A 21,173-nucleotide genomic window follows, 5' to 3' on the forward strand; every position below is an offset into this window, starting at 1 on the left:
AGTGGGAAAAAGGGTGGCAGTCCCAGGATGCCAAAAAGTTTGCCTGAAATATTAGCCTTATCTATTTGGATAAAAATGCATGGCTGTATTCAGTCTTCCTGCTCTTAAGCAAAAGCTGATATTTTACAATAATGCACCCTAACTTCTAGCTGATGCTCATGCTCACAATAAAAATTGCTGGAAATTTGTAAGAATGCTTCCCCCCCCTCCCCTTTTATTTTTTTTTTCTTAGGGTTTTCCCCTTTTCTTTTGGAGACTCTCACCTACTCTGTAGTCTCTGGCTAAAATCAAAGCAATCCAGCTCTCAACCTCATTTCCCACATGTACCCTGTAAGCATCCCAAATGGGCAAAGCACAGCTTCTGACAAACTGAGGGCAGGAGGAAGCAGGAAGAGGGAGAGATGAGCAAGGGCATGGCTCCAGAACAGTGCTCCAGGCTCATCTCTTGTCCTGTTGCTTTCTCCACCATTCACCCCGAGGTGATGGGGAGATGTCAGAGCTGCTGGCGTGGCTCACCCTGTAGCTGGGTGGTGTCACAGCCTTGACTGACTCAGCTGCAGCCACAATCAGCCTTCAGTGGCCCCAGCTTTACTCACATGTTTGTTTTGGGGAGGTTCTTGTATCCATCTGCCTCATCCTGTGCTGTCCTGCGTAGCCCAGGATCGATGGTGATGCCATTACCACTCTGCACAACTGGAGGTTTGGCTCTGCTGCTTTTGACCTTGCAGTTGGTCAGCAGTGAACTGTGAATTTTTTAGTTCTGTGCCACAGAGTGGGATGCAGAGAGCAATGCCCCAGGGGAAGGATGGGCTTGCGCTGCCTGGCAGCCCCTGCTGTGGGTGCCCCCTTTGCTACTCTGGGAAGAGCAAGAAGCTGCCCTGCAGGCTGGCTGTCAACCTTTAGCTGGGAGAGGGACAAAACCAAAGCAATCTTAGAGGGCAAATGTCAGAATGAGGTGAGAGCATCCCCAAGGGTGCAATGTAAAGCAGCGCTGCCGTGCGGGACTGCACGCTGCCTGCCCAGCAAGGAAAACACCAGCACAAAGGACACTCTGGGAAGCTGTGCAGCCCAAGGAGCCAGGCTGTCACTTCAGAAGGCTCTGACCTGCCTCTGACCCGAATGTTTTCACAGCCTGAGCCCGGCTTCCCCAAGAAGAGCAGCCCGTGCTGCCAGGGTTAGAGCAGAGCGGTGGCAGCACGCAGCCTCCCCACGTAAGAGCAGCTTCCCCTGCCTTTCCCAGGCACTGAGGTCCCTGTGTCACTTGATGTCATCAAGATTGCAAGGAAATGTGGAATGGCACAAGACACGCATGGAAAAAATGGGACAACCTGTTTTTTTTCCAGACTTCCTCTCGTAAAATAAATACTCTAAATAAATAAACTATTTTTGTTCCAAAAAACCCCTACAGAACATATTTCACTGATGTGCTGGGCTCCCCAAGGCAAGAGTGGATTTCTTAAGCCATCAAACAACAGCTTCACTTGGAGATTCATGAGAAGAGAAACCAACAAGTAAAAGCAGCTTTGGTGACAAGCCACTCTTTTTGCTGTCAAGGGAGGGACACAGTTTGCTGTTGATCAGGGAAGGAGGGTGGGTGTTGGGATGTCTGAATGAATTACCCCCTGTTCAGACCCATTTTGTTTTTGTAGAAGTTGCTCATCCAGAAAGGTTCAACAAGTGAAACACAGAAAAGCTTGTAATGAGGCTGAACTCATTAGTGACCCCCTCCAGGGTCACCCCTATTAACGGGCAGGGCTGAGCAGGGCTGGGGGAGCCCCTCTGGGACCGTGGGGACACGGCTGTGGCTGCTCCATCGTGGCTCTGTGCGGGGCTGGCATTCCAGAGGGGCAGAGCACACTCAGAAAACTGTTTACTTTGAGCTGAAGCTATTTTTAGCTGCACTAATCTGTGCAGAGATGATAAAGCTTTTCATTGCAAAGTGAGTGGCTGCGCTTTGCTTCTGGGCAATTTCACTCCACGAGCTCATCCCGTCCCCCTTCCCGGCCACTTCTTTCCACTGACCTTATCTCCTCTGCCTTCATGCCAAACATCTCCAAAAGGTTTGTCCCAGCCAGATATGTGGGAGTCTCAGCCCACAACTTTTTTTTTTTTTTTTTTTTTTTTTTTCCCTAGGGAACCACTTCAGTTTAGAAAATAAATGAATTTTGTGTTTAATAGTCCCCAAAGCCCAGTTCCAAGGCTTTGGTGGAAGCCCATCATAGACATGCACCTTCTCATCTTTCATTTCTGCAAAATCCCTGCTGTCCAAAGGCTCTTGCAAAAGAAGTCACTTGACAGCACAAGCAAGAAGTCACTTGACAATTACCTCTTTGCAGCTGACACAAATACAAGCAGATCTCCAGCTCGGATCTCATGGCAAACCAGAGTCCCCAGGCAGTGGCAGACTGCCTGCACCTCATTTTCCCCAAGGGGTCCCACAGCCCATTCCAAAGTCCCTCACACACTCTCTGTAAGAAGCACTTTACCTGCTGCTGATAGGAGCAAGCACGGCGGCTGGTTCAGGGCACAAAGGCTACAAAACACACACATAAATCCTGCTTGCTCAGGGCTTTGTTTGTCTAAAGGACTCCAGAAGCTTCTCCAGTGTAAACCCACAAAGGTCACACATCCAGCACATGCTTCATCAGAAAATCATCCCTTGTGGTAAAAGCTTTCCTGTCTGGCACACAGCATGAATAACCTCTCTGTGGGCTCAGAGTGTGTTCAGAGGGGGAAGAACATGCAAGTGTTAATTAAATAGGTTCATCCTGCTTGCTAGGAAGGGTCAGATATACAGAAAAATGCTAAAAATGATTGTCAGGATGAGCAGGTGCAGTAGGAAAGGTATTGCTTAAGCTGATCATGATTGACAGCTCAGGTGTTACTGGCAGGTAAGCAGGAGATGTCCTGAGGTTCACAAACAGGCACTTCTTCCCTTTGTCCCTCTGATTCTGACAGAGAATGGAGCTGGAAGAAATCAAGGAGCAGGCAGAGCTGGCAGCTGTGCTTCTGCCTTTTGAAGAGCAAAGGGGTTTGCTGATAAATGAGAAGCAAATAGTCATCTCTGTCAGTGTTTAATTCATGCCAGAGCCACCCAGCCAACAGCTGACTGCTCACCAGTGGCTGGCACCCAGACAAGGATTCCTGTTGCCCATGTGCAGCAGACAAGTAAATATTTTGATTCCAGCTTGTGCTCTCAGCTAAATGAGCTTTTATACGACTTTATTCCACGAAGTCTGTAAAGAGGACTCCTGCTCTGGAACAGTGAGGGATCCAACTCGTGTTATTAATCCTCTGTGTGAATCAAAGGACTGCAACTTCCAGAGTTTCCCATTTACACTCGTGCTCTACCTATGGTTGGGAAAAAATTCAGCCTAACCTCTTGTCAAGTTTCCTTGCTTTCCATGATTAAGGGAGCATGTGTAACCAGATGCCTTCTTGTAAAGCAGCTGATCTCTGCAACAGGCAGGATGAGCCCAGCAAGCTGCCCTGTGTCCTGTGCTCTCCCATGCCCTCAGACATGGTGCCATTTATCTATTCCAGCTCTTCCCAAGGCCACAGACCGTGGGGTCAGGGAGGTGCAGTATCGCTGGGACTTTGTCTGGGAGCAGCAGGAATTCCCAGCGCTCCATGAGAAGAGCTCTGTGTTCTGCTCAGAGAACAAAATATTCTGTTTGTGCCAAGTTAGATATCTCACAGAGATGTCTTGCAGAAGACCCTTTAATAAAAGAAACTGAAAGTGTCTCTTGGGCCAGACACTTTCAGTTGTATTTGGTCTAAATTCTGTGTTTGGGGCTGGTTCCTTGCCCTCTGAGTGAGAAGCAAATGCCAGTCACAACCCAAAGCACCCTTTGCCCACATTGCTGTGGTGCCCGATGCTCCTCACTCTCACAGCAGTGGTGGCACTGATGTGACCTGTCAGGCATGCAGCAAGCCATCAGGGTGACAGTTGTGCTGTTATTTCTGTATGGACAGACACATTTCTGTGTCTGAACCCCTTTGATGTGCTGCCCACCCTGCTCAGGCGAGTTCCAGGGAGAAACCTCCCCAACACACTGGACATGTCCCATGCCAGGGCTGAGCTGTGACAAGGGGACAGGGCACCAAACAGGCATTTGCAGTGCAGAATTGAACACAAAAGGCCTCAGCTCTCCATCTCTATGGCAACCAGCAGGAGATCTTGCAGGTCAAACAAGAAGTAGCATTACCTGCTTTCCTGCAGAAAAGAGGGCCCAAACTGAGTGACCAGAAGGGAAAATCCAATTCATCGTGGCTAAGAGGCCCTTTTAGTTATTATTTATCCAAGTCTCCAGGCACTGTAATTTATCATTAATAATATAATTGAATATCATCTGTCTTCAAGGATGACTTGAGCAAGAATGTAGCCAGCTAGACACATGGAAACATTCTTTTATGCCTCTTCATTGCAGGGGAAGTTCATCCCTACCTCTCCAAGAGCTCCACCAAACACACCACTTCTGTCCTGAAGACAAAAAGTCACCAACTTTTCAGTATCTAAACTTATTTGGGAAGTAAGTCTGCTAGATGTTGTGTTACTGGTTAGCAAGAAATTGTATGAAACTGAGAATTAGAATTAATAGAAAAACAGACCTGCTTTTCCCATCTTTATTTGCACAAGAGAGATAAACAGTCTCTTTTATCTACTGGTTTATTAGATATAGTTAAGATGCAGAATTACAGAAACCTGATAAATTGGAGGGAGAAGTGTGTGATCTCACGTGCAAAATAATTATTATTTTAGAGCAAACCACGACATGATAGGGTTCTTTACCCTAAGAAACAATATGGAGGGGTTTGTGTGCTCTGAATTTCATCCCAATTTGCTGCATGCTGACTTCCTCGTGTAAGCAGGTCATTTTTGGCAAGGCTTGTGGAATATTTACCACTGTTTGTTCCACGGTGCTTCAAACTGGGACACCACCACAGTCCAAACAAGTGATCTGTGCCTGCTGGCCATGGATCCAGCCCAGAGAGAGCCAGGAGCTGGCACTGTCAGTGATGATATCCACACAAGCCACATTTGGGAAGCAGTTAGGAGTCATTTTAATAATTGAGCACTTTCTGTTGGGTTCGTTTAGTTCCAAGCTGGGTAATTACAGCCTCATTATTTTTCTTTTTACAATGAAGACAAGCCTGCAAGCCAGGCAGAATAATTTCTTCTGCTGCCGTTGCCAAGATATGATAGCACATCTACGCCATAAGGAATTTGTCATGGTATCAGTTTTATTAATGGTAAATAATGACTCTTCAGTTAAGCAACATCTTCACATCAGCTGGTGCCTAACCATAAAACACTAAGCAAATGTGAAACCCTACAGACAGGTAATTGAGTTGAGATTCCCAGTGCCCAGCATGTTTCTTGCTGACCAGCATGTGTCAAGTTTTCCAGGTCATTTTTTTTCACTGAAATTAATACCCAGCTACAATCAGACTTTAATTTTAAAACCACAAAAGCTCATCTAAAAATAAGACATCAAAGTTCCCGTGGCAGTAGATAGAGGCCAGGACTAAGGGAAGGGTGGTAGATCAGGTATCAGGGAGTAATTAATCCTGTCTGTCCACCTTCACTGGCTGGAGGCAGAGCTCAGATCTTGCAGGGATATTTCCCAGCCAGAACCCACTGTCAGTGTGGCATACACTGAAACACACAGGGACATTGCTGTGATGGATCTTGCATCAAATTGTTTGAAGATACAAAATACATGTTTGGAAGAAAAAAGCTTTGAAAAGAAAATATCCACTAGAACTGTACTGTGGGCCTGTCCAGGCATTGGGTTCTGCACAAGCCCTGAAAAACAAGGTAGGAAATACAGTTATACCAGCACACCTTTTAATTAAAAATTTTAAGTCGTCCTGTAGAGTCTGAAGAAATTTCTGCCATTATCTCAAAAAAACCCAACAAATTCAGAACTGAGCTGTTATTTGTAGCAGGGGGAAATGACTCTGTTTCTCCCACAGAGACACCTGGGTACATCAGGCTGAGCACTGTGACCTGCTTTGGTTTCCTACGGCCACGCTCAGGTTGGCAGGAACACAACACACACAGAACACAACGTGTGCTGTGAAACAACTGTGTGCATCTGCAGCTCAGCTTTCCCCACTGTGCTCTGCAGCAGGAAGCTGGTTGTAAGATCCCCTGATAAACCAACACTCAGCCCTCAGTTCTTGCCCTTCCTTCCCTTCCAGGATTAAGGTTGTGGCTGTTTCTGCCCCCAGTGCATGTGGGTGCCATGAATGCTGAGCCTTGTCAGCCTTGCCCTGCACTGCCTTCTGCAAACCACTTGATTTACACCCTCTTGGGCAACAGCTCTATGGAACCCAGAGATGTGACTAGCATGGCATTGTATTATTAGACTTCCCCAGTGCAGTTTTACTTCTAAATCATCTGGGAAGGGAAAAACAGTTAGATAAAGAAGAATGTCATGACTCATTCCCCAATGCCATGGAGGTTCAGAACAACCAGAAAAGAGTTAACAGCACAGCCACCCTCCCAGTAGTATTTCAGAGTTTCTAAATACAGAGTTCCTTTCTGAGCTGGATGCCCATTTTGGTTATCTTAAAAGTATTTCTGAAACTCTTGGCCAACTTTAAACAAACAAACAGGGAGAAATATTTGTGAAGATAACACGGCAGAGAGTGTTTGGTTACTGAGTCTCTCTAAGTTTAAGGTTTTAGTTTTTAGATTATTTCTTTAAAGCTTGTGAATAGAAGAAAAAAGTGCTGTGGAGATGTTAAATCACACAACCATCCCAGCTATGGCTTTGGAATAACAATCATTCAACTTAGCAAATATCAAACGTGGGAAGGGATTTATCTGACGCATCTATATGATCATGTGAACTCCTTTCTCAAGGAGAAACAGTCTCTGCTGGAGACACAAGAGGAAGGAACTGTTTTGCCTTCTTTAAAAAAATATAACAACACAAGCAACTGTAACATGCTCAAAGCTTCCTGGCACAAATGCAAAAATGCAACATCTGAAATGTCAGCTGGTACGCTGGGAGGATTTACATGATTTAAAAGATTTATGAGAAAGAACTATTTCACTGGCTCCAGAGCATTTTGGAAAGCAGCAGTGGGGGGGACAATGGAAAAGAAGGGGAAAAAATCTCCAGCTAAGAGAAATTATCATGGCCAGTATGATTCTGTATTGCTCTTTTTAGTGCAAGAAAAAAAAATGGGTCAGGCACTCATAGGATTTTAAGCTGCATTTAAAGATGAATGAACGGAGTCTGCCATGAGTCTGGGATATGCCCATTTTCTCACATTGCATATTGACTCACATAGTCCTGTGGCTCACCTAAAGCCACACAACTCATTGCTGCTGAAGGCAGGATTAAGTCAAGAAATTCCTGACTTTTCCTCCCACTGTTGTTTCACTGGAAGCTGTTCTGCTGATACACAAAGTCTGGCCAGCTGGATTTCAGTGCAGGCTCTCAGGGGAGAGACGGGGTCACAGAGACAGGGGAAATAAATCCTGCCTTAATAAAAAGATAATATATCAAGCAAGGAAAAGGCATGAAACCATTTGAAACTATAAACTCTGCAACATTTATAAGTGTGCTTTGGCAATGCTCAAGTGGAAGGTTTGCTTGCTTTGTGGCTACCCTCTCCTGAAGTGGGTACTTAAGAGCCTGAGCAATGTCCTGAATGTCCTGAGGTGCTCCAGCACCAAAGTGAGCCCAGCTCAGCTCTGCCAGGGGATGGGGAAGGTGCCAGCTCCAGCAATGCCTCTGGCTCCCAGGCTCCTCCTGGGACAGGCACAGCTCACATCAGCACATCAGCACAGGGCTGGGGCTGATCCAACAGTGCCAGCCCCATCTGGGTCAGATCCTGCACCCCTGGGGGCCCTGTGCTGCCTGCAGGGTACCACATTCACCTATCATGGAACTGCTCACTTCCTCCTCCTTTTCACCAGCCATCTGTTGCTAGTGCCTTCCGTGGTTCATTCACAGATGTCACTGCAGATCTTTTGTGCAAAATATTCCTTCCAATCTATCTCTGTTTATGTTTTATTGTTGCAGGGTTTTTTTATATAAGCTTTTATTTAATTTTATTTAAATACTTTTCAATACATTTAAGTTTCACGAATGCTTCCATAAACAATGAGATGAAAGAGCTCAGTAATATCATTCCAGGGTATTAGATTAAGGTGAATATTTTTCTCCATCTGTTTCACCAATAACCTAAACTAATGCAGTTTCCAGACCAGAGCACATGATCTTAAGTGAACTGAAGAGAGTGAAAAGGTCTCTGGTGACATATAAAGACTTAGAGGAGATTGAACAAAGGTGTCCAATAAAATAAATTTCTGGCCAAACAGAACTGGAAAGACACAGAGATTACAATTCCTTCTATCATAACAGCAGTGACTCATCTAGTTGCATAGTCACTTGGGGTGAAAAAGAAAACAGTTACTCAATCTCTCAGGGATTTAGACACAGAAGAATATATTATGCAAGTTTTAGCTGCGTTACTAATGGCCTTGAAGCACACAACTCTACTATGACTCTCACTCAGCTCAGCAGATCACAAATAAGATGACTCACGTATCCATGACATGATAGGAAAATAGAGAGCCTAAGAAGTGCAGAGGCAGGTGCTAATACAGTCACAGAGCACGCAGTCAAGGGAAGAAGAGATTTATAAAATCAGGAGCAAAGGACTGCAGAGAAATCAGCTTGTGCCTTTGGAGACTCGAGGGCATGGACTGGGTTGGTTTTTCTTGGTGTCACCCCAGGAGGCTGTGAGTGTGAAGGCAGGCTGTGTGCAGAGAGGAGCCAGGCCCCTGGGGACACTCACCTGTGTGTCCCCAGGCAATGGCAGCAGAGCTGGCCCTGGTGTCTGCGTGCACAGCACACAGGGACATCACACACCACTGAAACTCAGCCACAAACTTTACAATATTTATACTTGGCAGGACTTCCTAACCCGCTGTGCATTGTGATTTTGTAGAAGCTGTTAACTCTGATTGTTTAAAGACTAATTAAACCCACTGGTGGTGCCAGCCATAGCAGTGTTTTGCCCATTATCTCATGACTTACCTCCTCATGGATGAGGGCTTTGACAGCTGTTCTCAAAGCACTGGTTAAAATCTGATCAAATTCTGGACTAAACAGCTGGAAAAACAGTTGTTCCAAGAAAACTGTGATTCTTTATGCTCTGGAGCTCAAATCATAGCACAGATGTAAATGAAGCTTAAAGCTAAATACTTTACAGAAGCCAAATAATTAGGAGGATTAAATTAGAAAGGTGATGCCAATACATCTAGATTTGGAAGTTTATGCAGGTCAGAGCACAGTAAGATGTTTAGACCTGCACATGAGTCAAGCCAATGCTATTGCAGAAACACAGACAATGTCTGATTGTAATTTTTTAATTTTTACAGACAGTTTGGCACAGGCATTCCAAGTTGCAGTTCCCATTGCCTGACTGAAAGGTTCTGGATGGTCAAAGGATTATTCAATTATAATGTGTCTGTGTGATCTATTACCTGCAAAAACACAGCCCATGCAAAGCAGGAACCTCACATACTCAGGGGAAGATGAGGAAAAATTCTGCATTTTTGTTATCACAGAAAGGAGACCCTTGAGAGTAACAAGAATAGCACTAACGCACAAGCTTGAGTGACATTTTTTTATGAGCTCAGTTGCACAAAGGAACTGCAGAAAACTGCTTTCAAATGACTAAATCTGACACATTTCCTTTAAATATTACCTAATTCCAAGGGGTTTATTCTAGGCATTTCAGCTCACATATGTATGGGATGTAATGTATAGATACAGAAGGGATGCACCATTTCTTTCTGCTGTCAGAGCTGATTAGCAAACCAGAGCAGGGTATTTTTGTACAAACCAGGATAACCTCCTGCCACATCCTGTCTCGTTCCCACAGCTGACAGTCCTTCATCCTTATCTCCTGTTAAACATGTAGGGGTTTAGGTGATGTGAAGCAGAATCAGAGGGGGTTTATGCTGGGAAGTAAAATGAGCACTTGGAAATCTCTTGTTACGTGGACAGTGGAAGGAAAAAGCTTTTTATCTGCATCCTTTCTCTGTCCCCAGCATAACCCAGTGGAGGATCACCAGTACTTAACAAAACTATTTGTCTCATAAATTTCCTGAGAAGAAAACACTTGCAGGTTCAAGATTTAGATGAGTTTCATTGCTGCATTACTAATACACAATATTCCAAAGTATTTGAGTTATTTGCCCAGGATTACTGGGAACACAGAATTTGTGATTGTGCCTTTATTCTGCATATATTCACTGGAACAAACAGTGAGGGAGCAGGAATATGGCAAAAGCCTTCTTAGAGATCCAGCTGGTGCAAGCAGAAGGGTAATAAAAATACATCAGCAATAAAGTAAAGGCTCATCTATTATCTGAAAGAAGCACAGTTGCAATGATTTATGGAGTGACCTTTTTCTGAAAGAAGCCTGTATGTCCTCATGAATAAGGCTGATTGCAAGAGATGATACTGTTAACACAGTGTTCATATATTCTGAGTGTTAAAACTGCTGTGGAAAATAAGTGGCAGGTTTACTGGATGCTCTTTGTCATTTCTTGGCAATTTCAGATGGCAGTAAAACAGTCATTCTGATTATTAGTGCCTTTCTGTGATGGAAGCAGTTTTTTTTGGACAGGGACTGTGTGAAGGGTCTGACAGAGTGTGAAGTGACGTGCAATAGCTGGAACTGTTACAGCCAGAAAATATCCTGTAACCCCAGCTGGTCAGTTCTGCCCCTGCCCTGTGATATTGTGCAACACTAGTGCCAATTAAAACCCATGGAAACTGCTTTCCTAAACCTCTGTGCAAACTTTTGTCAAATCCTTGTGCTGTTACATCATCACAGCCAACTCTCATCCATTTCATTTGCTCCCAGACTTCTGCGAGGAGGAGTGAAATCACTCAGCTGTCCCTCTCCAACTCCTCCAGGCTGCAGCCTGTGCAGTGTGCTGGGGATCCAGACCCAGCACTGTGCTCTGGGCAGCTGCAAAACAACATCTCCTTCCACCTGGCTCTTCCACCTTCCTCTTCTCCCACGTTAAAGGAGCCCACCTGCAGCTTTTGCAGCTGTGCACCTTCCAAGTATGAACTGGGCCAGGTGTGAACTGCTGCACAAGTGTCACGTTGAGAAACCCCACCTATGAAAAGCTCCTGAGCTTTCCCACTTCCACCCAGAGTTCTGTTTAACCTACAGGCCAATTTCATGGACAGTACTCAGCAAAGAAAGAAAGGGAAGCAAAGTATTAGGAGAAGGTTCTTCATCCCAAAGCACAGGCTGGGACAGGCTCCCCAGGGCAGTGGTCACTGCCCCAAGCCTGCCAGAGCTCAAGGAGTGTTTGTACAACACCCTCAGGCACATGGTGGGATTGCTGGGCTGTACATGCATGGCTGTGAGCTGGAATCTATGATCCTGATGGATCTGTCCCACCCTGGGACATTCTGTGTGATGTGAGTTCTGGGATTCTCGGGGCTGTGAGCTGGGCTCCATGATCCTGTGTCACCCTGATTTTTTAAGATTTTCTAAGTCTTCTGATGTTTACATTCTTGTAACGAACTTTCTCACACACTTTCTGTAAACAACTTATTGTTTGGCATTCTTTCATAGAAGAAGAGAAATTTGATAAACTGTTAGTTTGTCCAGTGTCATTGGAGAGGTGGCACTTTCACCCTCCAATCCACTGTCACTTTTAAAAAAATATAAATGTTAGAATCAGAAAATAAACTTCTCCTTACTTCACGTTAAAAACAATGTCTGCATTCGTGTCGCTATATGACTCATGTCCTATAGCGACAATCTTGATGGATCTGTCCCAACCTGGGACATTCTGTGTGAGTTCTGGGATTCTCAGGGCTGTGAGCTGGGCTCCAGGATCATGATGGATCTGTCCTAACCTGGAACATTTCTGTGTGATGTCAGTGCTGGAGCACAAGCACTTGTGTGTGTTACCACGATCGCTCAAGAGTGGGAATGAGTTACAGATTCTGCCAGGCTCAAACAGCTTCGAGATGCTGGGCAGGTCCCTGGCGCCCTGGCAGGGCAGGTGACAGCAGCGCCACCAGCCCCCGCGGCCATTGCACGCACCACGGAGCACACAGGCTCGACATGAAATGATAGAATGACAGTGGCTCGCTTCCTCGGGCATCCCGCTCGTGGCGGTGCCGCCGGTGAGTCACGGTGACGCGGTGTCACTCCCCGGGCCGTGCCGCCTGTCACCGCGCCGGGCGCGCCCCGTTGGTTCGGGGTTACCCAGGGCACGACCCCGCGCCAAGACGCCCTGCGGGGTGCTGGTGCCCAGGGGAAGGGAAAGGCGGTGTGCTGTGTCACAGCGCCGGGCGGGGCGGTGCCGTCCCGGTGCCACCCGGGTGCCAGCCCGGTGCAGGCCCGGCGCCCGCGCTGCTGCCATGGCAACGGCTGCGCGCTCCGGCACCGCGAGCGCCCCCAGCGGCCGCGGGCCGCTACGGAACTCTACCGGCCGCTTTCACTCATTGGCTGTCAGGCTGTAGGAACCGCCCACTCACTGACCTTCCGACCAATCAGCGTCGTCTCTTCAGCTCTGCGAAGGCGGAAGCAGTGTTGATAAACAACATCGCCCCGCCCCTGCCCTCGCTGACCCTCCCGCTCCTCCCCCTGGCGCGCGGCTGCATCGCGCCTTCTCATTGGCGGGCGGTCGTCCCCGCGCTGGGAAGCGGCCAATGAACGGCGGCGGCGGCGGCTCGGGGCGGAGCCCGGCTGGGGCCGCCCCCGGCCGCGGGCAGTGGGCGGAAGCAGGAAGCGGCGGAGGGCGGCGGTGGCGGCGCCATGGGGGCCGTGCTCGGGGTCTGCTCGCTGGCCAGCTGGGTGAGTGCGGGCTCTGCTCCCGCCCCGAGCCTCCCTCACACCCCGGGGAGCGCGGCCGGCCCGCAGCGGTGCTTCCGCTGGCGGCCCGGACCGGGCCCGGGGTGGGACCACGCTGAGCCCCCACGGGCGCCATCCCCGGCCCGCCGGATCCGGGGCGGCTCCAGCCCCTCGGAGCGGAGCGGTGCCCGCCTGGAGCCGGCCCTGTCCTTGCCACAGCGGGCGGCTGGCGGACGGGCCCGCCCTGGCGAGGCCCCCCGGGCAGCCCCGGCCGATAAACGCGGTTATCAGCCGGTGTTCGCGAACGCGCTGACAAAAACCCCGATTAGCGGCTTATCTGTGCGGCCCGGGAGTGGGTGTCTCTAAATGGGGCTCGGGTTTTCCTCTCGGTGTCGCCTAACGCGCAGGTCAGCTTCGAGGGGAATGCCCTTACTATTCCTGTCTGTGCCCTTCAGATTCCCTGTCTGTGCAGCGGGGCCTCGTGTTTGCTGTGCCGATGTTGCCCCAACAGCAAGAATTCGACAGTGACACGGCTCATCTATGCCTTCCTCCTCCTCCTCAGCACTGCACTTGCCTGCATCATGCTGGCACCAGGCATGGAAGAGCAGCTGAAAAAGGTATGGAGGGGGAAAAATCTTTTTCTGACTGTTTTAAATGCTATTACTTGTGCCAGTGACTATTGATTTTCTTTACTTGGAATGGATTATGTGTGAGAGGCAAACACCCAAGTGTCCTTGCTTCTGAGTTAAGAGGCTGGGTGTACTGAATGGCTTCTGGCTGAAACAGCAAATTCTGTGAATGTTCCTTTTTTAGTGCATGCCTGGTCTCTGAAATCTGACCAGACCTGGAGACTGTCAGTTATTATCAGAGGCCTGCTGCTGTGCTATCTTAATCTTCATGGGTGAAAAGTGTTGACATGGGGAGAGACAGATGATAATGAGGTCTGAGCACAAGGTCTTTTGTTCTCTGATCTCTCAGAAGTTTGTTGACTGAAAACCTTGGCTGTAACAGGAGTTGGAAAATGTAATTGCACATGCAGACATAAATTCACAACAGAATGTAAATTCACAACGGAATGTAAATTCACAACGAAATGTTAATTCACACTGGAATGTGAATTTATCTTTCCCCAGATTCCTGGATTTTGTGACGATGGGCTCCACACCCAGATCCCCCACCTGGAGGGCTTTGTCAGCTGTGATGTGTTTGTGGGGTACAGAGCTGTCTATCGTGTCAGCTTTGCCATGGCTGTGTTCTTCTTCCTCCTGTCCCTGCTTATGATAGAAGTGAAGACCAGTAACGACCCCAGAGCTTCCATACACAATGGGTATGTGTGAGCCAGCTGGCTGCCCTTCCTTGCAGCTGCTTTCCTCCTTCCAGCTCCTCTGCTGAGCACAGTGCATATTCCTTTGTGCATACACAGACAGCTTTGGCTTTCTTTTGGACCCAGTACAGAGTAGGGCTTTGCTCTCTTTAAAAGCTCCCTATTTATGTGAGATGTTCAGTGTGCTGGTTGAGGGTGCCACTCTGAGGTGGGGTAACCAAAAGGGCAGTGCTCTGTGTTTGCACAGAGATGTCAGATTGCAGCTAGTTTATATCGCCATCCTTGTGCTGCCTCTGGCACTCGTTGGGTCACTCTCAAGGCCAGTCTGACTCAGCTATCAGAAACTGGTTTCTGATTTCCAATTCCCTGATTGAACTGAGTTGGTTTTGGACTGGATGACTGAATCATTATGGAGTCATTTAATTGGAAAGGGACTTTTGGAGAGCATAGAATCCTAAAATTGTAGAGTAGTTTGAGTTGGAAGAGACCTTAAGACCATCCACTTCCAATGCCCTGCTGTGGGCAGGGACACTTTCCACTGGCCCAGGTGGCTCAGAGCCCCATCCAGCCTGGCCTTGAGCACTTCCAGGGATGGGAAGTCCCCAACCTCCCTGGTCAACAGGATCACATGAGACAAAGCCCTGGTTGGAGCAGGACCAAGCTGCTTACGGATCATGTCAGAGCACATGACTGCTGTGTGGGAACTGACTGTGTGTGGAGTAAGACCAATATTTATTGGTTATTCATTTATTTCTATCTTCTTTTAAAGGTTCTGGTTCTTCAAAATAGCTGCCATCGTGGCTATCATGGTTGGAGCATTTTATATCCCCGAAGGGCCTTTCACAAGAGGTACAGTTGATGTTCATCATGGAATTCTGACTTGTATAAGCTCAAACCTTTTCACAGATTAATTGGCAGTACTGAAAGTTCTTTTGTAGAAGATGCAGCTTCTGCCCATCTTTGTTGGAGTACCTTGGTCCATCCAGTATTTTAGTGACCAGCTGAAGTTATGGCAATAAGAAATCCCTTTTCAACCTAATAGGTTTTGGTTATTAATAATTTTCTACGTCAAGGGACAGCCACTACTGAGCTGATCTTCTGACACTGGACTGGGGGCAACTTGGAACACTGACAACTGCTAAATACTTCCCTAGAATCTCTGAAAAACCTGTGTGGAAACCTCTACTGTCTGGCCACATCAGAGGAACTTGAAAGGGCTGTTGACCCTCAAAGAAGTGTGGGATGATGACCCTTATGTACTCAAAGATGCCACATGTTAGATGTTGCCTTGGGCTGAACATTCCCATGCTCAGCTTGACCAGCAGTGGCTGCATCCCTGAAGAGCTGGGACTCCTTCCATGCTCCTGCCAGATTGAGGCAAAGTTATTAACAACATCTGCATTTCTAATTACAGTTTCAGGTTTATTTCATGCTTTTTTTTTGTTTTTAAACAGATGTAGCATGCACATGATGAAAGCTAACTTTTTTTTCTTGCACTCTTTTCTAGCTTGGTTTTGGATTGGTGTTTCTGGAGCCTTCTGCTTCATTCTTATCCAGTTGGTTCTACTTGTGGATTTTGCTCACTCTTGGAATGAGAGCTGGGTTGAGAAGATGGAAGAGGGGAATTCCAAATGCTGGTATGCAGGTAAGACTCTTAACCTGGAAAGGATTTGTTTGTACTGGCCAGTAGCCTGCAGAATATCATTTACTGGTTTGCAGACATACCTAGAACTAAACTGCACAATGTCCCTGAGTCACTGCTGTAAACTCCTGAAATAAATAGCAGCAATGTTTCCTTTTTCTTGTTCCATAAAATGTGAGATATTTTAGGCTTGTGAGTAGCACATCTGACAGTCCTAATAAACCACACTTGCCTGGTTGGCAGGGTGTGCTCAGAGCCTGCTTCCCTTCAAGCCTGACTCTGCTGTGTCCCCAGGAGCTCAGTTGTGTCTGTGACAGTGGCTGCAGTGCCACACTGACTGTGCCTTGGTGCCTGCTCCCCAGCTGGCCACTAATTACAAAGTGCTAATTGTTGTGGCTCTTAGCTCATAGCTAAGAATGCTGCCATAGCATTTTGTGGCATCTTACAAAGAACAGAGTGGAAACAAAAATGGATGACCTCAAGCACAGGAATCCAGGGCAGGTAAATGTCCATGAGAAGTGTGCAAAAAGCACTCTCTCATTATGCCACTGTGGCCTGATACCAGTTACACTAATTAAACTGCTGCTGAGAGGCAGGTCCTGTTCCCCTGATGGCAGCCCTGCTTAGTGAGCCCAAGCAGAAATTTAGCCATACCTTACAAAGATGCAATCTCTAGTCTGGTTTTGTGACCCAGACTGCCAGGTGAGGAACAAAGACTGTCTTATTGCAGTGTTAGCTGGATATTAAGCCATTTCAGATGTACTACTAAAACTATATGTGTAATGTAAATTTTTTTTTCTTGCAGCTCTGTTGTCCTGTACAAGCCTGTTCTATGCCTTGTCCCTGGTTTTTGTCATTCTCTTCTACGTTTTCTACACAAAGCCTGATGCCTGCACTGAGAACAAGTTCTTTATAAGCTTTAACATGATCCTGTGCATTACTGTCTCCATTGTTTCTATCCTTCCAAAAGTTCAGGTATTATTTTTCTCTTTTCTTCTGACATACCAAGCAGGGATGAAGTGGGAAGGATGTAGTAGCAGTTCAGTCCGAGATAAGAACTTTAAAACTTGGCTATCATAGCTTTTGTAGTTAGGAACTAAAAAAAAAAAAAATCTTGCTCTGAAAACATTTTACCGCATAGTGACACATTTTCTGAAGAGAGGCTTTTTTTAGCTAACATGGTTTTGGACTTGGTTTCCATGTGGAGGGCTGCTGGCATGGTTTTAGTGGTGAAGGCCCTGGCAAGACAGAGGAATCTGTTAGGGAGTAGCAAAGTAGCTGGAGATTTATTTGCTTAATGTTGTGGCTTTGAATTAGGAGTAAACTTGTTTAATGTGAGAGGAAAGTTGCATGTAACTCAATTCTGAACTGGTATTGCTCAAATTGCATGCTAGATTCACATCTACAAAATTGTTTGAAAAGGTTGAGATTAACTCAGTAACAGCCTGTAACTGAGTCTTGGGCACAAAAAGAAAAGGATTTGGTTTGCTTTTTCTTTCTCTGTTTGAGTTGCTTTTTTTGCATAAATTATATAACTCTAAGGAATTTCTTCCAATCTTTTGAACGTGGAACAAAGCCCAGTGTATTTCTACAGCATTGGTTTTCATGCTAGTAATGGTTTCATCTGTGGCAGTGGGGTAAAAGCATCCAGCTCTAGGTAAACCTTCCCCTTTTGACCTTGGCTTCTTCTGCTTTGGAACAGGAGCATCAGCCTCGCTCTGGCCTCCTCCAGTCCTCTGTCATCACACTCTACACCATGTACCTCACCTGGGCAGCCATGTCCAATGAGCCTGGTAAGCAACACTCTGTCTTGAGTCCCATATTTTGGTGTGAAAGCAGAAGTTGATGGTTGTTACAGATCAATCTGTGGGAATTGCTGATCTGTTCAGATCAAATCCAGTGAGGCTGAAAACCTGACTTGACTGAAACCATCAAAGTGCTTCTTTGCAGAACAAAACTGGAGTGTTGTAAGGGGGAAAAAGAAACAGTGTCAGTGCATTCTGATGTTATTTATTTATTATAGCCTTGTCTAGCTCACAGGCAGGAAAAACATTGCAGGCAATTTCTGCCTCTGGAGAATTGAAGAGATCAGCAGTTAAAGGGAATGAAAAATTGCAAGCTTACTTGTCATCTTTTCTTAGCTACATGCTGGCATCTCTCTAATCTGCCTTGAAATCCCTTTCAGAAAGAAACTGTAACCCAAGTCTGCTGAACATCATCACCCAGATAGCTGCACCCACAGCTGTTCCAGCCAATGCCACTGTCCCTCCTGCCACTCCTGCTCCACCCAAGTCCCTGCAGTGGTGGGATGCCCAGAGTGTTGTTGGACTGGTTATCTTTGTCCTTTGCCTCTTGTATTCCAGGTAGGATCTGCACTGCTATCCAGTGATAGAGAATTGGGGTTTGCCTCCTTTGTTTGAATCTAGTGCAAAATGTACCTGCATTTATTCACATCCAGCTGCTGTCTCAGGCCTGAGGTCAAATGTGGCTCATAAACTTGTTTTGCTTTGTGCATGAGGATAAGCCTTGTCAACCCAATCCAGATAACAGAACAACATGTGTTACAAAATGATTGGAGGGATGGAGCACCCTATGGGGAAAGGCTGGGTTTGTTCAGCCTGGAGAAAGGAAAGCTTTGGGGTGACCTAATTGTGGCTTTCCAGTGTCTGAAGGGAGCCTGCAAGGACCATGGAGAGAGACTTTTAAAAGGTCATGTGTTGGGAGTTTGGCTGGCTAAGGACTGGAAAAGTACAAAACCGTGGCTAATTCCAAGTCCTGCACCTGCAAGATAGCGTGTCCTTAGGGCCTAGCTGTAGTATAATAACAAACAGTGAAAGAGACATGAGAAAAGAGAGATGTAACCCCTAAGGAATGAGGAAGAGTTCATGGTATAGTTTAACCAATAGATTGCTTGGCTTACAGAATATTCATAAGCTTATTATTTGCTGTATAAGTGTTTGATACTTTCTTCAATAAACTGGACTGGGACTGAGTTGAACCTGTGATGAACCAAATGGTGTCCTGGTCCCCTTCCTATGACAGTCATGGATTAAATCTGGAAGAGTAAATTTAGATTAGATACTAGGAAAAAAATCTTTACTGTAAGGGTGATGAGGCACTGGAATGGTTGTGCAGAGAAGTTGTGGGTGCTCTATCCCTGGAAGTGTTCAAGGCCAGGCTGGATGGAGCTGTGAGCAATTTGGTCTAGGTGTAATGTGAGATTATCTTTAGGGTTCCTTCCAAACCACACCTTTCTATGATCTGGGACTAGGAATGCTGTTTAATTAAGTTAACAAAAGCTTGGATGAAAACATTTGGAGGAATTTCCCTATGCTTCCAAATGGATGATTTGCTGTTCCCATACATTCATTGTGGTTCTTTGCTTGCTTGATTATCAAACACAGCTGATGATAAAAGGAGTTGTTAACCAGGTCTCTGTTTGGGTTACACTGCAGCATCCGCTCCTCAAGTAACAGCCAGGTGAACAAGCTGACCCTGTCAGGCAGTGACACTGCCATCCTGGAGGACACTGTGGGGACAGGCAGTGGCACAGCTGAGGAGGGCGAGGTGCGCCGTGTCACGGACAATGAGAAGGATGGCGTGCAGTACAGCTACACCTTCTTCCACTTCATGCTCTTCCTCGCCTCTCTGTACATCATGATGACACTCACCAACTGGTACAGGTGAGAGCCACAGGGGAGCTGAGGGTTCTGTGTGGGTGGGAGACTCTACTCCTGCCAGCTGGTGAAGGGGCTGTCCCTGTGCCAGCTGCAGTACAGCTGTGACTTCTCAATTTAGGGTTACTCAATTAAGGTGTGAGAAGGCAGCATGGCACAGCCAGCAGCTGTGGTTCCAGGGCACTTCTGCAGAGCTGCAAGGGCAGAAAGCGTGGCTGCCTTTCTTCAGCTGGAGGAGTAGCAGGAAGGATACACATGGAATTGGTTTCAGATGGCCTCCTGCAAAGTTTGTTAGAAGCCAGCCTGCTGTTAGTGGCTTTTCAACCTGGCAGAGATGTGCAGGGACAGCCATATGTGCTGCTTATCAGAGATGGGATTTCCCACATCTGTTGGAAACACTTGGGCATGCCCTCTGCTGCTGCAGCTCAGAACCACTGCTCCCAGGACATTGTATAAATTAGTAAATACTTCCTTGAACAGCATCATATGAGCATGGGCAAGCATGTTTGAAAACTGGGTTCCAAGACCCACAGCCTGTGATGGAGCCACAGGAAACTGCTGGCTTAGTTGTCTATGCTCTCACAAAGGGTCTTGATTGGAGTGCCCCAAAGGGTTGCCCTCACTTCAGATCCATGAGAGGTACCAAGGAATAGGGGGAGGTGTTTTCTGTGTCTGCTAATGGATTTCTTTACTTTTTAGCCCTGATGCAGATTTCAAAACCATGACGAGTAAGTGGCCAGCCGTGTGGGTGAAGATGACCTCCAGCTGGGTGTGTCTGCTTCTCTATCTCTGGACCTTAGTGGCTCCTCTTGTCCTTACTAATAGAGACTTCAGTTAAGTTCCTGCACCTTCTGAGCTTACAACAGTGGGGAACTCTTTGCTGACAGCCAAAATGTTCATTTATTGCTTTAGTTGCTGTTTCTTATGTTGGTATTAAAATGCAGTTGGATAGACAGTTATGTATTGCATAATGCTTGATGCAGCACCAAAATTATCAGTTATCTTTCTATTTTAACCTTTACCAGGTTTATCTTATTACTGCATTTTTAAAATTCACTACAGCTGTGCTGTCAAAGCACAAAAGAAATTATCTATTCTGTCCAAAAGCCACAACCTTCTACTGAATAGAAGTTAACATTTAGTTAAATATGAAGTAATATATTTTAAAGAGCAATTATAATCAGCATAATGCACTACTCTGCTCATGCTTCAGTTTCTGGAAGTGTAAGCCATGCTGCTTGATTTCTACATTCCACTGCTAAAGTTTATTTACAGGAAAAGTTTATTTAAATTACTTAACTTTGTGTTGTGGCAAAAAAGCACCCTTACTCCTCACCAAAAGAACAACTCTGAAGTTGAAAAACTGGTTAACACTTAATTCTTTTAAGACAAACTTGCCCTTTTTTAAGAGGCAATTTCTATGGTAACTTCTTTTTTAGAATGTTTGCCAAATAGAGTGGTAAGTGTATGAGTAGCTTAATGAACTTTATGATTATGTTGGAAAATAGAGCTTATTGATTGATTGGTTTCAGTTGTCCAATATGCTTAATAAAAGTAACACACATGGAATTATTATTATTGGCTCTAAGGCATTTGCACTGTAAAGTCATTTGAATAAAGCAAACTAACTACTGAAAGTGGCCCAGCTCTGTTGAAGTGTTAAGAA

The 21,173-nt window shown here is 46.3% G+C and overlaps 1 protein-coding gene across 1 annotated transcript; it reads left to right on the plus strand.

Annotated features, from left to right (window-relative positions):
* The first annotated feature begins 12,708 nt into the window (after positions 1-12,708).
* On the plus strand, positions 12,709-21,144 carry SERINC3 (serine incorporator 3). Its single transcript, XM_074553336.1, has 10 exons — positions 12,709-12,867; positions 13,320-13,481; positions 13,998-14,191; positions 14,958-15,037; positions 15,696-15,833; positions 16,636-16,805; positions 17,533-17,623; positions 18,016-18,193; positions 19,286-19,513; positions 20,207-21,144. Exons 1-10 carry the CDS (start codon positions 12,829-12,831, stop codon positions 20,343-20,345), a joined length of 1,419 nt encoding a protein of 472 aa, XP_074409437.1. The 5' UTR covers positions 12,709-12,828; the 3' UTR covers positions 20,346-21,144.
* Positions 21,145-21,173: the final 29 nt, after the last annotated feature.

The sequence above is a fragment of the Zonotrichia albicollis genome, chromosome 17 (genome assembly GCF_047830755.1).
Source record: "Zonotrichia albicollis isolate bZonAlb1 chromosome 17, bZonAlb1.hap1, whole genome shotgun sequence".
In the NCBI taxonomy this organism is placed as follows: domain Eukaryota; kingdom Metazoa; phylum Chordata; class Aves; order Passeriformes; family Passerellidae; genus Zonotrichia; species Zonotrichia albicollis.

Coding starts and splice junctions, on each gene's coding strand:
- SERINC3 (XM_074553336.1), top strand. CDS start 12,829: ATGGGGGCCGTGCTCGGGGTCTGCTCGCTGGCCAGCTGG. Junction 18,194..19,285: donor CTTTGCCTCTTGTATTCCAG/GTAGGATCTGCA, acceptor GTTACACTGCAG/CATCCGCTCCTCAAGTAACA. Junction 19,514..20,206: donor ACACTCACCAACTGGTACAG/GTGAGAGCCACA, acceptor TTTACTTTTTAG/CCCTGATGCAGATTTCAAAA.